Genomic DNA, 20,188 nt, shown 5'->3' with positions numbered 1-20,188 from the left:
GGTTGGAAGCCACCGATACAGAAAAAGGACAGAGCAGCGGGAAGCACGTTGGTGATGGAGTGGAGTGGGACCTGAGGGCGGAACTGCGGGAGGGACGGCGGTGGAGGTGGGTGCTGCCTTGCCTGGCAGGACCCCAGTAAGGGTCTGGGCTGGGAGTTGGCAGTGGAGGGGCGAAAACGAGAAGGTAGAGCAGAAACATGCGAGTTCATTTAAAGCCTGCTTATAGGCCGTCCCCTCAGGCAGCTCTTGCAGACTGACTCCTGGCGAGGATTGGCCAGGCTCCTCTTAAAGCCAGCTGAACAGACTGCCTGGGGAGAACCACGACGCTGGGGCGGTTTAAGGACTTCAGGGTAATGGCACGAGGCGTGGGGGGCTGAGGAGTGGGCGGAGGGAGGCTCCCTCACCTGGGCTGGTTTCCCAATCTAATGCAAGGTGCCAGTCAGTGAGCCTCCCACACACACACAGCTCCCAGCCAGCGTTTCCATTTTGGAAGAGTTTTAGCTGGGAAACAGACCTACTTACACAACAGCAAAGAAAGCATATACCAGCTACCAGAATACTGGAGACAATCATCAATCATTTGACATATAAAGAAAATCAAAACATAAATGACAAAGACCAAGAACAGCTGATCCTCAGGAAAATGGGTAATTCTAGGAACTTTTAAAACTTTGATTAATACCATCTTGGAGACCTGAAAGCATTTTTTGCATCCATAGAACTGAGACATCATGCTGTGAGGAAAAATAAAAAGAACCATCAAGAAAGCAAGAATATAAACACGTGATTGCTGGGGAGAAAAACAGAAGGGTTAGAAGAGGAAAAGAGAGATAAAAAAAGGTGGATAAGGACATAAAACAGGACTGACTTCCTCACTCACTCCACTGTGGTAGACTGTTCTGAAAGAAGTTAGTAGGTTTTCTTAAACACTTGTTTTACGTCTTGGGTCCTGGGAATTTAAGTGTAATGAGTGTTCTAAGTCTTTAGTATCGCTAAGTGAAATACTTGTTCTTAATGCTGTACTTCTCCAGCACCCTCTGTGATTCTGAGGTGGCTGAGGACTGGACAGTCAGCACAGGGGTCTCTGAGGAGCCACAGAGGGAGGGGGCCTGGTATCCTTCAACAAGAACCGCCCAGGCCTTCACTGAGAATCTTAAGGCGCCATCTGCAGGTCTATGAAGCTGACTTATCTAATGACAGCCATTAGAAGCAGCGAACTGGGAGGAAGGCAGTATGGGTCCGATAGATAGTATTTTGAGAAAAACTGGACCTATGTACCCAAAAGCACATAGCACATAGGGGTCATTTAAGAGACCATTAAATTATTTTGTGCCTCCAGACCCCCCAGGACTCTAGTCTTTGGTCTTAATGCTATTTTTGGGACAACAATGCAAGGGTAAAAGATGTTCAGAATAAGAAAATACCGTTGTCAGGAAACAAATGATTGTTTTGTCATTGAGAGATGTGAACTTCAGCTATCTGTACATTTGCTTAAGTGACCGGTCCTTTGAAGAAGGAGAGATAATGTACCACTGTTGTCTTAAGCTGCTATGGGGTGCTAAAAGACCTCTGGAAATCTGGCTTAGAGGCCTGAGTGTGTCTCCTGATCTTCACTTAACTGCGGTTTCCTCAGTGAAAGGTGAAAACTCAGCCTGTCAAGACTGAGTAAGAATAAAATGAGATGACGTGAGTACATGTCCTGTTGCCCTGGAAAGTCTGATGGATGTTTCAGGTCTTTAGTTTGTTCTTATGTTTTAAAATATTCCTCAGAGGTTTAACTCTGGTGGATGACTTGTCTGAAACATTACTGACCATCTCTGCAATTTCCAATTGCTTTCCAGATTTCTATATTCAGATGAAGTTCAAATTGGCCCAGAAACAGTTATGACCACTCTTTATACTGCTAAGAAATACGCAGTCCCAGCCTTGGAAGCACACTGTGTGGACTTTCTCACCAAGCATCTCAGGGCAGATAATGCCTTCATGCTACTTACTCAGGTAAGTCAGTATAGATATGGAATATACCATCATAGCTTGGAAAAGTGAGTGTAACTACATATAAATATTTGATACTTCCTCGAGAGTTGTTCTAGATCATTATTTTAAAGTACACATTATTATTCTTAGAGTACCATTTAGGGAACTCTCTCAGATTTATGCAATTTTAGAAAAGAAAAGCAAAATAGAGTTAATGCAGTACCATATAGATAAAGAAATGGAAGCCTTATATAAGTAGGGCGTTATGACTCAAAGTTATGTAGCTGTTTAGGATTGGAGTTGGAGTAGGGCAGTGTCATTTTTTTTTTGATAGCATAAGGTGTTCTGGACATCTTTGTTCTCAGTTTTCGTTGGATCTGGAATTAGGACTAAGTATTTGAAGTCCCAACAGTTCTCAGGTCCACTGTCTTTGGACTTGTATTTGTATCATAATAGTGATAGCAACAGATACTGAGTGGTTATTGTGTGTCAGGCACCATTCTGAGCACTTCCTATGCATTAATTTATTTAATCTTTACAAGAACTGTAAGAGGTATAAGTGGACTAGGTAAACGTTTTCTTACTGTCCCCGTTATAGATAAGGCAGTTGAGGCCCAGAGAGGTGAAGTAGCTTGACCGAGATCCTATAACTAATAAGTGATATTTTCCTGCATTTTTTTCCTCTTTTGAATTTGTGATGAAAATCTAATGAAGCTGATATTCCTAAGATTCTTTATTGTCTAGGGGAATTTAGGGACTGTAGAGAAGAATACTTAACTACTTTATTTTGAAAGTTCAGTCATAAAATTCAGAAACCAATAAATTAAACTTTGACAGTTAAAATATATTTTCCAGTTCAGTAGGCCCAAGGTGGGGCCTGAGAGTCTGCGTTTCTCACAGTCCCCCAGATGGCCCCCAGATGGATGTGATCCAGTGCTTCTGGATCACACTTTGAGTAGCAAGGGCTGCAAGAGAAAAAGAACTTTTCAGTGTCTTCTCGGTCTGAGAGCCCAATATTACTCCAGATTTTTCATTGGTTGGGTCATATGAATTAGCCCACAAATTGTCATGTGAACTTCTGGTTCCTGCCAAGTGAGTCATATGAACCAAGCCTGTTACTGGAGGGGAAGCATGCCAGACTTTACTCGCAATACAAAGGGCTAGTTCTGTGCCAGCATGATTTACACGGGGAAGAACACTTTATGAAGTGATACAGTCATAGTGATATTTTAGCAGAGATAATGCCAGACTCTAAGTGACAGCAATAGATTCCATAGGAAACTTGATACTGCCTTTATAATCTGACCAATTGAAGTATTGCTACTCTGAATACAATAATTTTTACCAAAAAATTGTTTTTCCTAGAGTGAAAGATCAATTTTTTTCATGAACACTAATTAAAAATACAGTTGAGTTGGCCAGTTAAAATATTTGCAGATATTAGAATTTCATTTGTTAAAAATATACTGTTTTTCGTATTTTAAGAATACATGAACTATGATTCTAGACAGGATCCTATGCTAGAAGGAAAAGTGTTATAAAAAACATTGGGTCAATTAACAAAACTGAAATATAGTGTATTAGATAAAAATATTGTATTGTTATTCATGAAATTAGTTACTAATAAGAGAATATCCTTATTCTTAGGAAATACACACTGAAATATTTAAGGGTAAAAACTATGATGTATGTCATTTATTCTCATGATTCAGCCTAATATACATAGCCTACTTTTTTATGCATTAATTATTTTGATCATTAAAGAACCCTCTAGGTTACATAAAGCAGACATTATCCCACTTTATTTATATACACACACACATTCTATTATGCAGATTTTATTTAGGGCTAAAATTTATTAAAAATTTGACTAAGCAAATTAATATACACAAGCTCAGTATATAATCTAAGAAGAGCATTTTCGAACATATTTGAGTATTCTATAATTTTAAGAAACATTCTGATTTAAAAATATGTTTATATGTCTGTAAGTATAATTATGTATCATATATATATTTAAAATTTAAGCCAGTGTGTTTAATGTATTCTCTCCCTCATAAAACACAAGATAACTTAAGCGATGTTTCTCATTTGTTCAGTAACATCTGAATTATCGAATCCTTTGAAAATGAATTTTACTTTAAAATTAAATGAAGAGTCATCAGCCATACCAAATAATGGTGTCATTTATGGTGTGGTTAACTAATTGACAGTATTTTGAGCAGGTTTCTGCATGACCCAGACCCAGCATGAATGCCTTTGAGTCCATGCTACTAAATGTGAACAGCTGACACTAGGCCAGAATGACAGACTAACATACCTGTCATCTCACATCCTTTTTCAGCGTTACGGCTTTTAAAAACCTCATTTGAGTTTGGCTTCTACCTCCCTGCCCCCACTAGCTTTTTAACTTGTTTTTTGAATTATAATGTGGATTCTGATAAGCATACATAAACTTGACTTCTGACATCATAAAGCCTAGATTAGCTTTGCTGGAATCATATAGTGTATACTCTTCAGCTCAGTATATAATGTGGCTTCTTTTGTTTATCATTAGGTTTGCGGGATTCATCCATATTGTTATCTGTAGTTGTATATTTTCATTTTCATCGTCGTACAGTATTCTGTCACGTAATTATGTGAATTTATATATTTGCTCTTCTGTTGTTAGGCCTCGTTTTTGCTTAGGTTTCCAGAGCTTTCATACTTTAAAATTTTTGTACTTCATCCTCTCCCCCTAATCAAAATAGGAAATGGGGAAAAAAATCGAATCTGTTAGTGCTGGTCTGCTTAACAACCGATATTGTTTAGTAAAAAGATCACTAGACTTGGCTTTAAGTACTGGCTTTGCAACACAAATAGCTAGACATTAGGCAAGTCAGTACACCTCTTAGCCTCTGTCACCTCATCTGGAAAATGGTATAATGTCTGCTTTATTTAATATAGGTGTTTGTTAAGGATCAAAACGAGTAATGCATAAGAAACTAGGCAGTATCTATATAATCATATGAAGATACAAATGCTGGGGTTGGTAGTGGTTGTGAATTTGTTATCTCAGGGGGGCATTTGTGCTTTTTGCTTTTCATTTCTGATAGTGGAATAAAAAGTTTTAAGAATATATAGATGTTATAATTGTATTTTAAGTAGGAGTTCTTACATAATTAGCAATTGTAACTGTTTACAGTATTAACTTTGAATGTGTACTGCCTGAAGGTAAAATAACGATGGAAGTAAAAAAATTATCTGCATATGTTTAGGCTCGACTATTTGATGAACCTCAGCTTGCTAGTCTTTGTCTGGACACAATAGACAAAAGTACAATGGATGCAATCAGTGCAGAAGGCTTTACCGATATTGACATAGGTAAGGTCACTGTGAATTTAAGTTTTACCTGTAAGTACAGTAACTCCTTACCTTGTTGGTGGATGAGTTGTTTTCAAATTAGTGGTTTTTCCAAGTGATCTAAGTCTGCCTCTTTAAGAGTTTTGCTTTCTTTATTTTGGTGAACTGTTCGTAAAAGTCTTAACTACCTTATTGCCTTTTAAATGACGTCAAATCAAATCAATATTTACTGACCACCCACCATGTATATAACATTATCCTAGAGTCTTAAAAGAAATACAAAGGGTGAGATGTGATTTTTCTTAAGGAAACTCATCAAATTGGAGAATCAAGAAACAAATATGTGAACGTTAAGATTTAAGACATCAATAGAAGAGTCGGCATATGACAAAATGTGATTTTTGCCTTTTCTGAACTAGAATGTAGAAATAATTGCTATGTAAATCCACAGCATGAGGAAGTTACTTCCAATTATAATAGTGGTAGGAAAATCTTGACAGAGGAAGTTCTGATAATAAATATTTGGCTAACAAAGAGGGGAGGGCGTTAGAGGCAACGTTAGAGGCAAGTGCACCGCACAGAGAAGTATATGCAGGGGAAGGGAACTACAAGGCGGCTGAAGCCAGGCTGCGGAGGACGACCTGCTGGCAGGCCGAGGAGTCTGAATCGTGTCTTGTAGGAGGGTGTCTTGTGGTTTGAAAAATTATCTTCATTGTGTTGAACCCAAAATATATATCTTCAACCCTGTCTTCTTCTGGGCGCCAAATTTATATGCCCAGCTATTTACTTGGCATCTTCACTTGGAGATTTTATAAGCATTTCAAACAACACAGCTGAAAGAGACCTATTGACTGCCCACTACTACCGGCCAACTCTTCTGCTTCTTTCCTTTTATTTTTCACTCTTAGTGGCGCCATCATGCACCTGTTGACTCACACCCAAAACCTGGAAGTTATTCTTGATTATTCTCTTTTTTTCATGCACCACGTGCATTTTATCAGTGAGTGCTCTCAGCTCTACTCTCAATATGTAGCCCGAATCTGAGCGTTCCTTACACATCCATGCTACCACCTAGTCCCAGCCACCGCTCTCTTTTACCTGGATCACCTCTGCAGTTTCCTGTTGTCTCCCTGCTTCCACCCACTCTTGCATTCATACAGTCCGTTCTCTACACAGCAGCAAATTTAAATCACAAATCAGATTGTATCACTTTCTTGCTTTCAGTGTGTTCCCACTGCAGTTAGAAGAAAATTCAAACTCCTTACAAAGCTTACAAGACCTTACATGATCAGGCCTTGTGTTAGTCAGTAGGCTAGGCTTGACTGTGGTAACAGACCCAGAAATGCATGTTCAACACGTTCGCACAAATAAACCCAAATTGCATACTGGCTTAGACACGATCGAAGTTTATTTCACAACCCCATAACAGTCCAAGGCAGTGTCTTGGCCTGTGAGGAGCTTTTTCTGTCTTGTGGCTCTGCCATTCCCTAGGGTGTAGTTACTATTTGATTTTGCTGGCAGACAGGAAAACTGAAAACTCATGGGTAGGAGAAACATCTTAAAAGCTGCAGCCTTGAAATGGCACCCCCTTATTTCATGGTACAGAATTCAGTCACAAGATCCCATCTAAATTCAGGGCTGGCTAGGAGCTGCAAAGTACTCACATCCCAGGAGGAAGAGAAAACAGATTTTTTTTGTAAACAGCTGGTAGTCACCACTTACTTCTGTCTATATCTGACCTTGTCTCCTGCCATTCCCCCCCTTATTCACTATGTTCCATGTCCACTGGCCGGGTTATTTCTGTTTGAAGCCTTTGTATTTTCTATCCTTCTGATTAGAATCATTTCCCCCTGATTCTTCATATGGCTTCCTCCTTTTAATCATTCAGATCTTGGGTTAAATGACACCTGAGAAAGGCCACCTCAAACCTACTTAAAGTAGATATCACGTTCCCATAAACAAATCCCTTTTCTGTTTCTCTGATTTATTTTTCTCATAATACTTAGCACTATCTGAAATTCTTACCAGAGGTATTTGTCCATTTATGTATGTGCCGATCGTCTGCCTTCCCCTTCTAGATCGCAAACTCCTGAAGGTAGGGACTCTGTGCTGTTTACCGCTGTATTTCTAGCGCTGAAAGCAGTAGAACATAGTACGTGTTCAGTTGCTATTTGCTGACCGGCTGGACTGGCCGGCTGTGTCTAGAATGTTGCCTTTCTGTCCCACCTTGGCTAGTTCTTCCTCAGTCTTACTGTCTTGTCTCCGATTATACCTCTGTAGTGACTCCTTTCTTTAGAACTGACACCCCACCCTCTCCCATGACATTTACTATGTTCCTGTTACGGTAACATTCCATCTTTAGTTTCCTGTCTGCAAGACACCTCAGGAAGGGTTATACTCCCCTGGCATCATCCCGAAGGACGGGACTAGTTCAGGTTCCTCCTCAGCACCTGCACGTTGTGTGCTGTAGAATTTTTGTTGAGTTACTGGATGTTTGAGAGCCCCGAGCACTGCCCACATTGTTAACGAAGCACTGTTTGATCCTAATTTCCTTCCCTTTGAGGGGCCGTCGGGTGCTCCATTTGTACTTCAGTCTGCTACTGTTATTTGAAATAATGCGGCCTGCTTCTGGGTGACTTCCTCCTGGAGTCGCCATGTAAATGGCTCCTACACGAGGCGTGCCAGTGGAGCCTGGGAATCTTGAAGTCAGTGCCTTGCCCAGAGTGAATACCCCATGAATATTTGTCACTTTGATTTGACTCATAGCTGCTTATGTTGAGATCCAGTGTTGTGTTATGTTTAAAAGACAGAACTCAGGTGTTCGATGTCTTTATTAGTCTCTTGGCCGTAACTTCTGACCGTCTGCCAGAAGAAGCCTAAGTGTTTCCACCATAGTCTAGTTTGCTTCAAATGTACTTGCTGAAAATGGAATGCAAGAGAAGTCTAGGAGCTGAGAGGAAGGAGTGCCTAACTTTGGGAGCTTTTTTTTAATGGTTTTTTAGATCGTGGAGTTGCTTTTTTATATCTGGCATTTGGATATGTGTTCTAGAGGGGTGTGCTCACCATTTTCCAAGTAGAGAGATATTGTTTCTCTCTCCATTGATAGAACAAAATGAATTTACACTATGCCATGGGCAGTATAATGTGCTTTTTGGGGGAGTCATATTTTAAGTTTCTGTATTTACCTTTACTGAAGTTATTAGCATACAAGGTAGAGAAATGTGGGTCCAAAGTCGTTAATTTTTATTTCAATGATTAAATATTATGGACATTATATATTCCTAATCCTGCAAGAATCGAGATATATAGATTGATATTTATTTGCTTGTGAAAAAGCTTCATGGAGCCCTAGTTCATACTCCACTGCTAGGTACAGGAGAAGCTTGATTTTCCTTTTTTTTAATCTGTTCATTTTTAACATACTGCTGAGCTCCTGCTATGATCTGGAGACTCGATGTCTTTGCCGGGATGATAGCTGTGTTTGATATTAAACAAATATTTGATTCTAAAATGAATATGTAGACCATTGCAGAATAGAATTTTTAAAATATAGGTCTGTAGTTTTAAGTGTCCAACCTATTTTTATTGAGATTTGAAAACTGTATAAGCAGGTTTGTCAGTATCGTTTTGTTAAAGAGCAAAATATTCCTAATTGGATTTGTTTTTGTATTTACCTATAGACACACTCTGCGCAGTTCTAGAAAGAGACACACTTAGTATTAGAGAAAGTCGACTTTTCGGAGCTGTTGTACGATGGGCAGAAGCGGAATGTCAAAGACAACAATTGCCCGTGACCTTTGGAAACAAGCAGAAAGTTTTGGGAAAAGCACTGTCCTTAATCCGGTTCCCACTGATGACCATTGAGGAGTTTGCAGCAGGTAGGGCAATAACTTGACCAAAATCTTTTTGAAACTGTTTTCATGGGCAGCCAGTCAGTCTCTGTGTGCGAGAGAGGACAAGAAGCAGCTAGTGATCAAGTACTATTCACCTTTCTGGTCACATGATATGTGCGTGCATGTGTGTGTGTGTGTGTGCGTGTGCACGCGTGTGTGTAATTTTATTCTAATAGCCCTTCAAGATAATATTATAGGTTACATATTTTTAAATTGATACATGTATTTTAACATATTTTATATATTATCAATATATACAGAGTGTATTTTATGGGTTAGAGAACAGAACTTGAGAGTTTTAAGCGCCTTGCCCAAGGTTAAGGGCTTTATGACGACTGAGGTTTCCGTGTAACTCTGTGGTCTCTTACCAGCTCCCTTCTGCTTGAGTTCTTGGTCTCATCGTCTCCTCTTGTGTAGAAATTGGCAGAGACAGAAATTGTGCACAAAGTGTTGGCTATATTTCTCTGTTATTCCTTTTCTGCAGGATGATTGGCTGGCTGCCTTGGTGCTGTGAATTCCAATTTTTGCCTCCTCAACCAAGTCAGGACCAGCACAGTTTCTAGGCTGCCAGTTTCTGTTTGGCATTTATGCCCTGTGAAGCAAGTCAGCAAATATCCCAAGTAGTAACAGGTACAGGGCTTCGTCTCAGTGCATTTCCCTTCAGGAGCACTGACCGCCCCAGTTCTTTGCTAACTGGAAATAGCTATTTCATGTGTTTCATCCATAGTTGTCCTCTGACACAGGCTGGTCCGTCCTGCGGAATTCTTAACATTCTGATATAGTCAAGTAATGTTTCTTCTTTTGCTGTTAGGCATATTCTTTCCCCATATTATCTTTATATTTTAAAAAATGTTTAAATTTATTTTTTTTTTTTGACTAAAGATTTGGAAGTTATAAATTTTGTATTTACCCCCCCCCTCAATTTTCCTAATTCTCTATTTTATAGTAAAACAATATTTTTTGACTTACCTATTTAAGACAAAAATGTTAGAATGGTATATTCTTCCTTTCAATCTTTCCAGACGGCTTTGTGGTAACTGATTATGTGCGCGTGTCTGCGCGCGCGCGCATGCACGCACGCACACACCCACCCACCCACCCCATATTGCAATAATGCAGTTACAGTATTAGACTTCATTCGATGTTGGATTGGTTTTAGTGCTCACTGCCAGTTCTTCTGTGACACACCTTGAATTCTTACTTTGATTCGCCCCCTCTGTTAACTGGAGTGCATCTCTGCTTTTCTTCAGATGGGTACGTAGTACGTATCTGAGAATGTTCTTCGTGATCTGAAGACTGCTCTTCACCTAAGGAAATTTTATTATAGTCTTGAATTATTGCATCATCCTATATCTTATTGTTAGTTCTTCAGGAACGCTAATGTTTAAAAATCAGGAGTTTTACATTAAATATGAATTTGTAGTTTCCTAAACCAAATTTCTAGTTTATTAATTATTTTTTGCAGTTTTTAATTTTTAATTTAGTTTTGTGTTCTCTTATTTAGATTGTTTTTACCAGCCTTGCAAAGGATCTCCTGATCTTTAATGAGGAACAGCATTTATTCCTCGATACGTTTGGGCTGTTTGGAATTTTCCTGTTAGAAACAGTGAATGGGAAACCATAACACATGATCTACTGCTTCCACAGCCCTTCCAGTTTTAGCTCCTGCCCTCTGCTCATGCATAAACCCCAGAGTGAAAGCATATTCCATCTACTTCCACCTCTGCATATGTATTCCATTGTTGGGATTATAATCTCAGACAGTTATCAGGTGGGGAACAGAGAAGTCATAGTGGCTCTGGCTGCCGTTGTAAGCATTTCCCCACCACAGGAAATGACTCTCCTCTTCCTGGTGAGCGGCCTGTGGTGCTGAGAGTGGGTGAGTGGATAGAAAACTCAGACACCTTTCTGTGATCTCAGGCTTTCATTTAAGCTTTGATTCATTCATGGTTTTAACACTTACATTTTATTAGGTTAACCTCAGATGGATTTAGAAAAACCTTAAAATTAATTATATTCTAAAATTGTATATGCTAAGCTCTTTCTACCTCATCGTTACTTTACATCTTCCAGATTTGAATTCACATTATTATGCAGAGTATTATAAAGTTAGGAATTAAAATCAAATTGCTTTTATGGAGGTTTATATTTGTCTTTCTGCAGGTCCTGCTCAGTCTGGAATTTTGTCAGATCGCGAAGTGGTGAATCTCTTTCTTCATTTTACTGTCAATCCTAAACCCCGAGTTGAGTACATCGATCGACCAAGATGCTGCCTCCGCGGAAAGGAGTGCTGCATCAACAGATTCCAGCAGGTGGAGAGCCGCTGGGGCTACAGCGGGACAAGCGATCGGATCAGGTGCCTGTCATACCGTGGCCTGGGGGTGGGCTGGGGCGGCAGTTAGCATTCGGCTTTTATCCTCCTATTGTGGGAGATAATTAACCAACATTTTATTTTATGCTCTGTTTAATACATTTCTGACTTAAATACAAGAGCCAAGAAGTCAGTGAAGCATCCTGGTCTCCTCGCTGAGAGGAGAATGAGAGGATCTCTTAGGAAACATGGAAGATAAACAGATCCTGGGTTGGGCCTTCTGTTGCATGAATTCTGTTTGGATTGCCACGCTGGGAGCTGAGGTCTGGACCTTCCTTGAGCAAACTGTTTTTACAGCCTTAGGGCTACAGTTTAATACATTTTATCTTACTTTGTTTAGTGTGAGTTTTTCCTTTTCATGGACATTGCATGGACAATATCTCAGTATACGTTAATAAAAGCTTTGAATGGGGAAAAAAATTAAAAATCTTAAAAGACACTTGCATATAACCCTGTTAGGAATTTATCTTTGTTCTATTGTGTTTCTTTAGGTTAAATGTCAAAATAGAGTAGGGACCAGTTTTTGAAAAATGTCCCTTTTGGGTTTTTACTTATTTAATAGCACTTTTCTATAAAACTAGAAAGTAATAGCAAGTTTGTTAAAAATAGGACTCTGAGCGGGGAACACTCTTAAAAATACTGGATTAAAATGGAAATTAAAATGCATTTGTGGATTATTTAGTAATCATTCACAGTGAGAATACGGTATATGAAAGCATATAAAGGATGAATTGGTCAGGGTGTTACACAAACACAGTCATAATTAACTACTTTTACTAAATAAATTAGAATAGAAATAAATGATTGAAGCATTTAGCCCAAATAGCTAGAGAATGAATAGCAAAAAAAAAAAAAAGGAAAAGAAAAAGAAAAAAAAAGAAATAGGTAAATATAGAAATTAATGAATTAAAAATAGTACAACTGAGAAATCATAAGCCATAAGCTGGCTCCTGAAAAAGACCAATAAAATAAATAAACCTACAGGAAGACATACATTAGAAATAATGGGAATATATTCATATTCTGAGGAGATTTATACTTTAATTCTGGGTTTACTCTGTGCTAATAAATGAACATCTTGATGGAATGGATCATTTTATAGGCAAATATAAATTATCAAATTGACCGAAGAAGAAAGCCTGAATAGACCCATTACCATGGAAGGAATTTAAAGTTATCAAAGAACTGTCCCTTCACAAGGTGGTTTTTACAGGTGAGTTTTATCAAACCTTCAAGGAACAGATCATTTCCTTGAGCATTAAGAGAAGAAAATACTGATCCATTAATTATTGAAAAGAAGTATAACTGTTACACAGGAATCTGACAAGGCAAAAAATTTTCTAGATCTGTCTCACTTATATAGAAGAGGAAATCCTGTGTAAAATATTAGCATATTGAATGTAGTAATACCTTAGAAAATAATACTATATGGAGATTGAAAGAATGGCTCGATATTAGGAAATGTATTAATATAATTCACCACATGGCAGATCAAAGAAGAAAACAGTTTGTCAGCAGTTGTCAAAAGACTTTTTAAAATTTCACCTTTATCCCAGATGTGACCATTAATAGACTAGGTCTGGAAGAGCACTTCTGTGACGTGATGGACTGTTGACACCTCAAGATAGGAATGCCTGCTGACCTTGCCGTTTTCAGCAATGTTCAAGCCTCTTTATAAACACGTGTTTCACCACATGAATTCTGATAGGACACTTGAAATTTGATTGGGACTCTTTGTTTTGGGAGATTGTCCTAAGCATTGCAGTAAATCTAGTGTTGCGGGCCCCCTGTCCCCTGTAGTGCCCCTAAAACTTGGTGAAAACAAAAGCCTCCTGTGGCTTTTGAGAACAACCTCCGAATCAGTAAAAATGTATTAGAACCAACAAGAGAATAGTGACCACTTGTAAAATGTATGTGAAAAACCAATGATGTTCTATATGTCATGAAAATTTAGTTAGATGGATGGTTGTGATGGTTCACAACTAGTGAGTATACCTAACGCGTCTGAACCGTACCCTTAAAATGGATAAGGTGGTACACTTTGTTACTGTTACGTATTTTGGCACAGTAAAATAGTTTTTAAAAATGTTTAAATTTTCAGTTGTAATATTGAGTAAAAACAGATCTCCTTTACAATAGCAACAAATTAACATAAAAGAGCAGTGTTAAATCCCACAAGAGATGTACAGTGTAGCACCTTCATGAAGAGCTGGAGAACTTCAACTGGAATCAGAAAGGGTCTTTCTAAAGCCATGTAACTTAGGCAGTTCCTTTCAGATGTCACATGTTTTTGGTAGGGCGGAGTAGCCTGGCAAACTGTTCTAAAGTTAACCTGGAACAGTGAATGTTTCTTTTTCAAAAAAGAGTGGTGTGGCTCAAACATGGTAAGTATTATAAAACTGTAATAACTTAGTGTCCTATGGAAGATACCACAGAGTTCAGAGACCAGCGACCAGCCCAACGTAAGTGAGCATTTGGAATGTGAGGGGAGGATTAACCGCTGGGAAAGTAAAGTCAGATCCTTAACGATCCCATCTACCAATATTTGTGTAAATTAAAATTTTAACATTAAAAAAATGAAGCCACGAAAGTGCTGAAACAAGTGAATGTTTATTATGAGGATGGCATAGTTCTCTCTAAACTTGGCATAGATCATAATTTGACTTCAAGTAATTTAAAACGTTTATGCCCCAAACCACCATAAGGTTAAAAGATGAATGACAAACAGCATTTTGTAATGGGTATTACTGACAAAGCATAAATTACTATATACGATGGTCTTTCAGTTCCACATGAAAAAGATACTCAGCAGAGAAAATCGAGTAGCTCGTAAGCATATGACCAAACGTATCAACTCATTAATAATGAAAGAACTATAAGTAGATTTGTTGGTTGTTGAGAGTAAGGTAGATATGATCTTCATTTCTTGTGGAGTGTAAAGTATTCTAATCTTACCAGAAAGCAATTTGTAATTTTATCTAAAGCCTTAAGAATATGCCCTTCATCTTCCCCAGCAATTTTACTTCCAGGAATTTCTTCTAAGGAAATAATTAAGGCTCTGCAAAATGATTTAGCTATAAGATTGTCGATCATGGCATTGTTCTATAATAACAAAAACCACAGATCGCCTAGATTACCTCACAAGTAGTGGCTGTTACATATAATGCATCAGTAATAATCTTTTGCCTTTTTACATGAGAAAGAAGTTTAAAAAATATATATTGTGACACGATTTTAAAAATAACACAGACGTTCATAGGAAAAAAAAGTATTTTCCTGTTGTTAAAAAAGAGAACTAAACGTCTGAAAAAGAAATACACCAAAGGGTAAATGGGTGATGTCTCTGGATGGTGGATTTAGAGATGCCCTAAATCTTTACTCTTGTTTGTTTAGCTGCATTTTTTTAAAAGATACCGTATTTTTCTTTATAGTAAGAAAAAGCTGTAGTATAAATAATACATAAAAATTTGTAGGGTGGTACTCATGGAGTTTAACATAGTGGTTAGGAATGTGGGCTTTTGATCCAGGCAGACCTGGAATTGTGTCCTGGTGGAGGCAAGTTAAAATTCCTTTAAATCTCAGTTTCTTCAACTATAAAAAATGAGAATAATAAAAATGATACTGTGTTATTTAGTTTATAGAGCCGTTATGGTGTTAAAGGAAATAATTCATGTAAAGAACTGAATCAGCTCAGTGCTCAGCACAGGAAGTACCCTGAAGAGGTGGTTTTAACTATTACAACCATACACCTGTGTTTTAGGGCCTGTCCCAAGCCCTCCACCACGGTCCTGTTAGAGCAGCTTGCTTCCTTCACAACTCTGATCACAATTTATGAAGATTTATTCCTTTGTTTGTTATCAGTGTCCTCTGTTAGGCGTAAGTGCAGTAGGGTAGAGAGTCTGTCTTGTTGACCATCATTTCCCCAGTACCAGGCCGACTACCTCAGTTTGACAGGCTCTCGGTAAGTGCTTGAGGTTCATTGAGCTCATGATCTGTCAGAGCTTGGGACACTGGCCTGATGGCTGACATGTCTGTGCTCATGAAGGAGACGTGCAAACGTATTTGGACAAAAATCATCTTTACAACAATAGTGGGGGTTAAATTCCTTTGACTCAGGAATGTATAGTACAGAGAACAGGTGCAACTTCAGTTTCCGTCAAGTTACAATTTCTCTGGAAATTTTGGTCTTTTTGGTCAGCAGATGACATTTCCAAGGATATCTAATTTGTAATAGTTTTCCTTTTTATGAGCAAAATTAGGTGTTTTCAGTAACACTTAAAAAATGTATAAGCCTTGGGAATGTGAATGCTCACTAAATTATGTATGTTCTATATTTAACTTCATCCTTCAGGTTCACAGTTAATAGAAGAATCTCTATAGTCGGATTTGGTTTATATGGATCTATTCATGGCCCCACGGATTATCAAGTGAATATACAGGTACACTTTTCCCCCCACTATACATCATCTTGAAATAAAACAAACTTGTAATTATATAATTAGGTATTTAAACAATATCCAAGTTTCAGCATAATTATCAAAGGAATCAGAAAGTCTCTTAGTAGTATTTTTAGCTTAGAGAGTTGTGTTTCACAATTGATCTAAAAAATCTGGTTTCAGAAAATTGGGGTCTTGGGGTCCTTCACAGAAGCATTACATACAAAGAGCTCTCCTCCCTCCAGGAAAGCCCTCCCTTAGTCCTTGTGCTGTGCAGTGACTGTCTTAAAACACCCACCTGCTTTTCTCTTAGTACTTTGAATTTTGCGGTTTTAAGCTCATCCCTTACCACTACGATGAACACTCTTTGGTGTCTGACCATCTGACGTTCTGACTGTGCCCTGCCTCATTCATCCCTAAGCTCTTTGAGGTCTGGCACTGCTGCCTACCCTGGAAGGAGGTTAAAGCCCTCTCTTCCCTCTGTCAGCCAGGGCTCCCCACACTTGACTGCACAACCCAGTTAGTAAAATTGGTTTTGAAACATCTACATTGTACTTTTACTTACAAACTATACATAAGCAATACTGTATTTCTATATTACACAAAAATTAAAACAACAAATAGAAATGAGAAAAGGATGTAAACAATGTTTCACACTTGTTTATCAGCAGAAAAACTGCTCTCTTTAAAATGTTAATACACTATTTTTAGTAGTAAAAACTTTGGTGAACTTTGTGATCAGACTGCTTCATTAGTTTTCAGTGAAATATACAGCAAATCAAAGATCTGGTTCTTTGACAGCTGAAAAAGACACCTCACAGAGAATTGCATTATTGCCTGTGGTCATGAAATCTTGCTCATTTTCTAGTCATATCTGCTAAGGTTTATAGTAAAATGCAGATGATAAATTTATATCACTGATGTCAATTTGTCGCTCTAACAAACCAAGTATAAAGTTACATTTTTAATATTTTAAACAAATAGGTTCAAACCCCACTGAAATTGTTTAAAGATTTTAAAGCAGATTAGAAATTTTTGTTTCTGTTTTTTTTAAGTGCAGAAAAGCCACAGCAAATCTATGAAGGGTGTAAAAGATTTTCATGATCACTCCCCATTTAATTTTACTTTATAAATTTGTTACGGTCCTATCCAGTAGGATCCATGAAGCCACTTGAGCAGGCTGGATAATGTGCAGATCTGGGAAGGAGTGAGGCCCCACCGACAGCCTGTTCAGTGTCCCTCATATATTACCAAAGGCACCAGACTCCTTGCGGGCAGAGGAAGGGTGTCAGGGTTATAGGTATATTAAAATGATAAAATATAAATATTCTGAGTAAAACGAAGAAAAATAGGACTTTTTATTTCTTCCCCCAATGGCTAGTCTCTAGCACCATCCAGATGTACTACAGATATAGACCTGTCTGGGTTTGAAGCTGAGCCCTCTCACCCGCAAGGTGTGACTGGGCCAATCCTGTAGCCTCTCTAAGCCTCAGTTTCTTCATCTTCTAGAGTAGTGGTACCTACTTTATATTTATAGTCTCGTGATGACCGATTGAGATGATATATATAAAGTGTTGGGAACATAGTTGCTATTGTTATTGAAAGTTTACAATTCGATGCTTTATAGTAGCCTTAGAAGGCAAAGCAAGTTTCTGCCCCCAAATTAAAAGATAAAACAGGCTCAGGGAAGTGAAGTGGTTTGCTGTAGATCACACTGCCACAACCTAGTCCTGTGTCTGACTACTTCATTCTGGGGCTCCGTGTATCGTTTTAAAAAAACATTTTAATTCTTTATTGAACCATGGCAGGCATACAGAAAAATGCACATATTTATAAGTTGTACGTATGGCTCACTTTTTTAAAAACCTATGTAACCAGCAGCCAGATGAGGAACGGGATATCACGGCACTCCAGGAGTCCCCTCGCAATCTCTTCCAGTCACCATCCCTTCAGAGGTGACAATGCACTGACTTTACAGCATACGTAGGTTTCACCTGGTTTACTGAAACCGTTTTTGTCTGATGTGTGCAGAAAGGCAGGGTTGTGAGCCGAGGCCTTTGAAAACACAGAATTTTTGCATTTTGAATATCCACGTATCTGAATACTGCATTTAAGGTCATTTTAATTTCAGTAAATAACATTTAAACTTAGGAAATGCTACGGGAGTTTCCTACCAACGAGACATAGGCTAGCAAGGAATAAAAGACTAATTTCTCTCAGGCATCTAAAATCCACACTAAAAAAAACCTCTTTCTAGCCATTATGTATTTTATAGACGCTCCTCCTGCAGCCAAGCCCTAGTTGTCTGACATCCTCATCCTTACTCTGATCAATGATAAATATCTAAAGCCATCTTTGGTGGTTAGAGATACGTAGAGAAAAACTACAACACAGAGACGTGGTAGTGTATTCTGCTATTCCTGAGGGCTTTATATTCTTTTCTATGAAATGTTTCCATTGGTGTAACTTAAATATAACTTCTCTGTTAAAAATTACAGATCATCGAATATGAGAAAAAGCAAACCCTGGGACAGAATGATACTGGATTTAGTTGTGACGGGACTGCGAACACATTCAGGGTCATGTTCAAAGAACCCATAGAGATCCTGCCCAGTGTGTGCTACACAGCATGTGCAACACTCAAAGTAAGAGTCCCCGGCATGCTCCAGATGGTGGACCCGGGGGCCATGGTTTCCTCTTGCGTGTTTGCAGGAGAAGCTGAGAGTCGCTGACTGTAAAGCCTTTTAGGAAGAAGGGAAGGGAAGAGCTTGGGAAAAAAAGTGCCTCTCAGCACAGCTCTGCTGTGCAAGAAATGGTCTTCAAAAAAAGTAGCCCTTTGAGTCAGAGAATGAATGTTTGACAGAAGATAAAATAAAATTATTATTTTCTTGGAACCATTTCACTGTTCTCTAGTAACTGAGCTCTGCATTCAATATTTTTAATCATTAATTAGCCGTGTAGCAAAGACAACATTTTTATTAAATGACTTGGTGTAAGATTTTATACAAGAGCTATATTGAAACATGAATAGAATTAAAATACCACCTTAAATTGAGTGTTTATTAAAGGAAAATTACTAACGAACCTTTCATTCTCATTTAGGGGCCAGATTCCCATTATGGCACAAAAGGATTGAAGAAAGTAGTGCACGAAACACCTACTGCAAGCAAGACGGCTTTTTTCTTCTTTAGTTCCCCCGGCAATAATAATGGCACTTCAATAGAAGATGGACAAATACCAGAAATAATATTTTACACATAATTTAGCATTGTGATACACCTTGGCTAAATAGTACCATACAGTCTAGTTTCAAAGGCATAGAAAACTGGCCACAAAAAAGAGTTTGAGTGTTATGAATATTTATAATTTTAAGATAAGAAACATTTTAGTTTCTTAGAGGAAATAGGTAAATAAATGGTGATCTAAACTGCTGCATGATTTAAAGGCAGATTTTCCATTTTCTTACAACCTTAGGGGGAAAGATTACCTGGGTTTAATAGTTTAAAAAAAAAAAAAGCAGCTATTTCAGCTTTATCTTGTATAATTTCGTAGATACTGACTCGTGATCTTTCAACAGTTTTGTTATCGAAAGAATTTTGTTTTATGTAGCTAGTTTGTTTTTAACTATTTCGAAGGTTAAATGAGATGGGCATTTGGCTTAACTATTTTGAAGGTTACAGGAGATGAGATGGGTCAGTATTCTATTAACTCAAATAACTAATTTCAGACAATTAAGAAAACTGACATATTTGGAGTTTTGAAATATCTGATTGTTAGCATTTGAAATATTGCTAGAAATAGGCCTAATAAATGCCCAAGAAAATTTTCAATGCATTTACAGCAAAGGATATTCTGTAATAGTATAGTAATGTGTTACATAGTACAGTTTTAAACTACAAGTAGAATTAGTACAAATTCACAATAATGTAATATAAAGAAAAGATCTGAAGGTGTAGTCTAAGACTGGATTCTTTATCACTGACCTGCACCACTATACCTGTCTGTCTGGAGGATGCTGCCGAATGCTCCCAAGGTTGAGACGAGGATTGTGGTGGTGGTGACTGGGTAAACGGACGTAAGTTCAGCATCGCGGCAGTAATTTTACACAGCAAGAAACGGATAAAATACTAACATTTCTAACAAACTAATTTGAAATTTTAAATATCCAA

The 20,188-nt window shown here is 38.1% G+C and overlaps 1 protein-coding gene across 2 annotated transcripts in view; it reads left to right on the top strand.

Annotated features, from left to right (window-relative positions):
* Positions 1-19,968, top strand: part of BTBD1 (BTB domain containing 1) — a 52,335-nt gene extending 32,367 nt beyond the window's left edge. For both annotated transcript variants that reach the window (XM_025050050.1, XM_006905362.2), the window contains 7 exons: positions 1,842-1,998; positions 5,235-5,340; positions 9,000-9,197; positions 11,376-11,568; positions 15,935-16,022; positions 18,518-18,664; positions 19,122-19,968. In XM_025050050.1, the coding sequence (XP_024905818.1) occupies positions 1,885-1,998; positions 5,235-5,340; positions 9,000-9,197; positions 11,376-11,568; positions 15,935-16,022; positions 18,518-18,664; positions 19,122-19,280 (1,005 nt within the window). In that variant the 5' untranslated portion in view covers positions 1,842-1,884 and the 3' untranslated portion in view covers positions 19,281-19,968. The remainder of the gene's footprint in view (positions 1-1,841; positions 1,999-5,234; positions 5,341-8,999; positions 9,198-11,375; positions 11,569-15,934; positions 16,023-18,517; positions 18,665-19,121) is intronic.
* Positions 19,969-20,188: the final 220 nt, after the last annotated feature.

Source organism: Pteropus alecto, unplaced genomic scaffold, assembly GCF_000325575.1.
Source record: "Pteropus alecto unplaced genomic scaffold, ASM32557v1 scaffold60, whole genome shotgun sequence".
NCBI lineage: Eukaryota > Metazoa > Chordata > Mammalia > Chiroptera > Pteropodidae > Pteropus > Pteropus alecto.
This window is presented reverse-complemented; position numbering and strand designations above follow the sequence as displayed.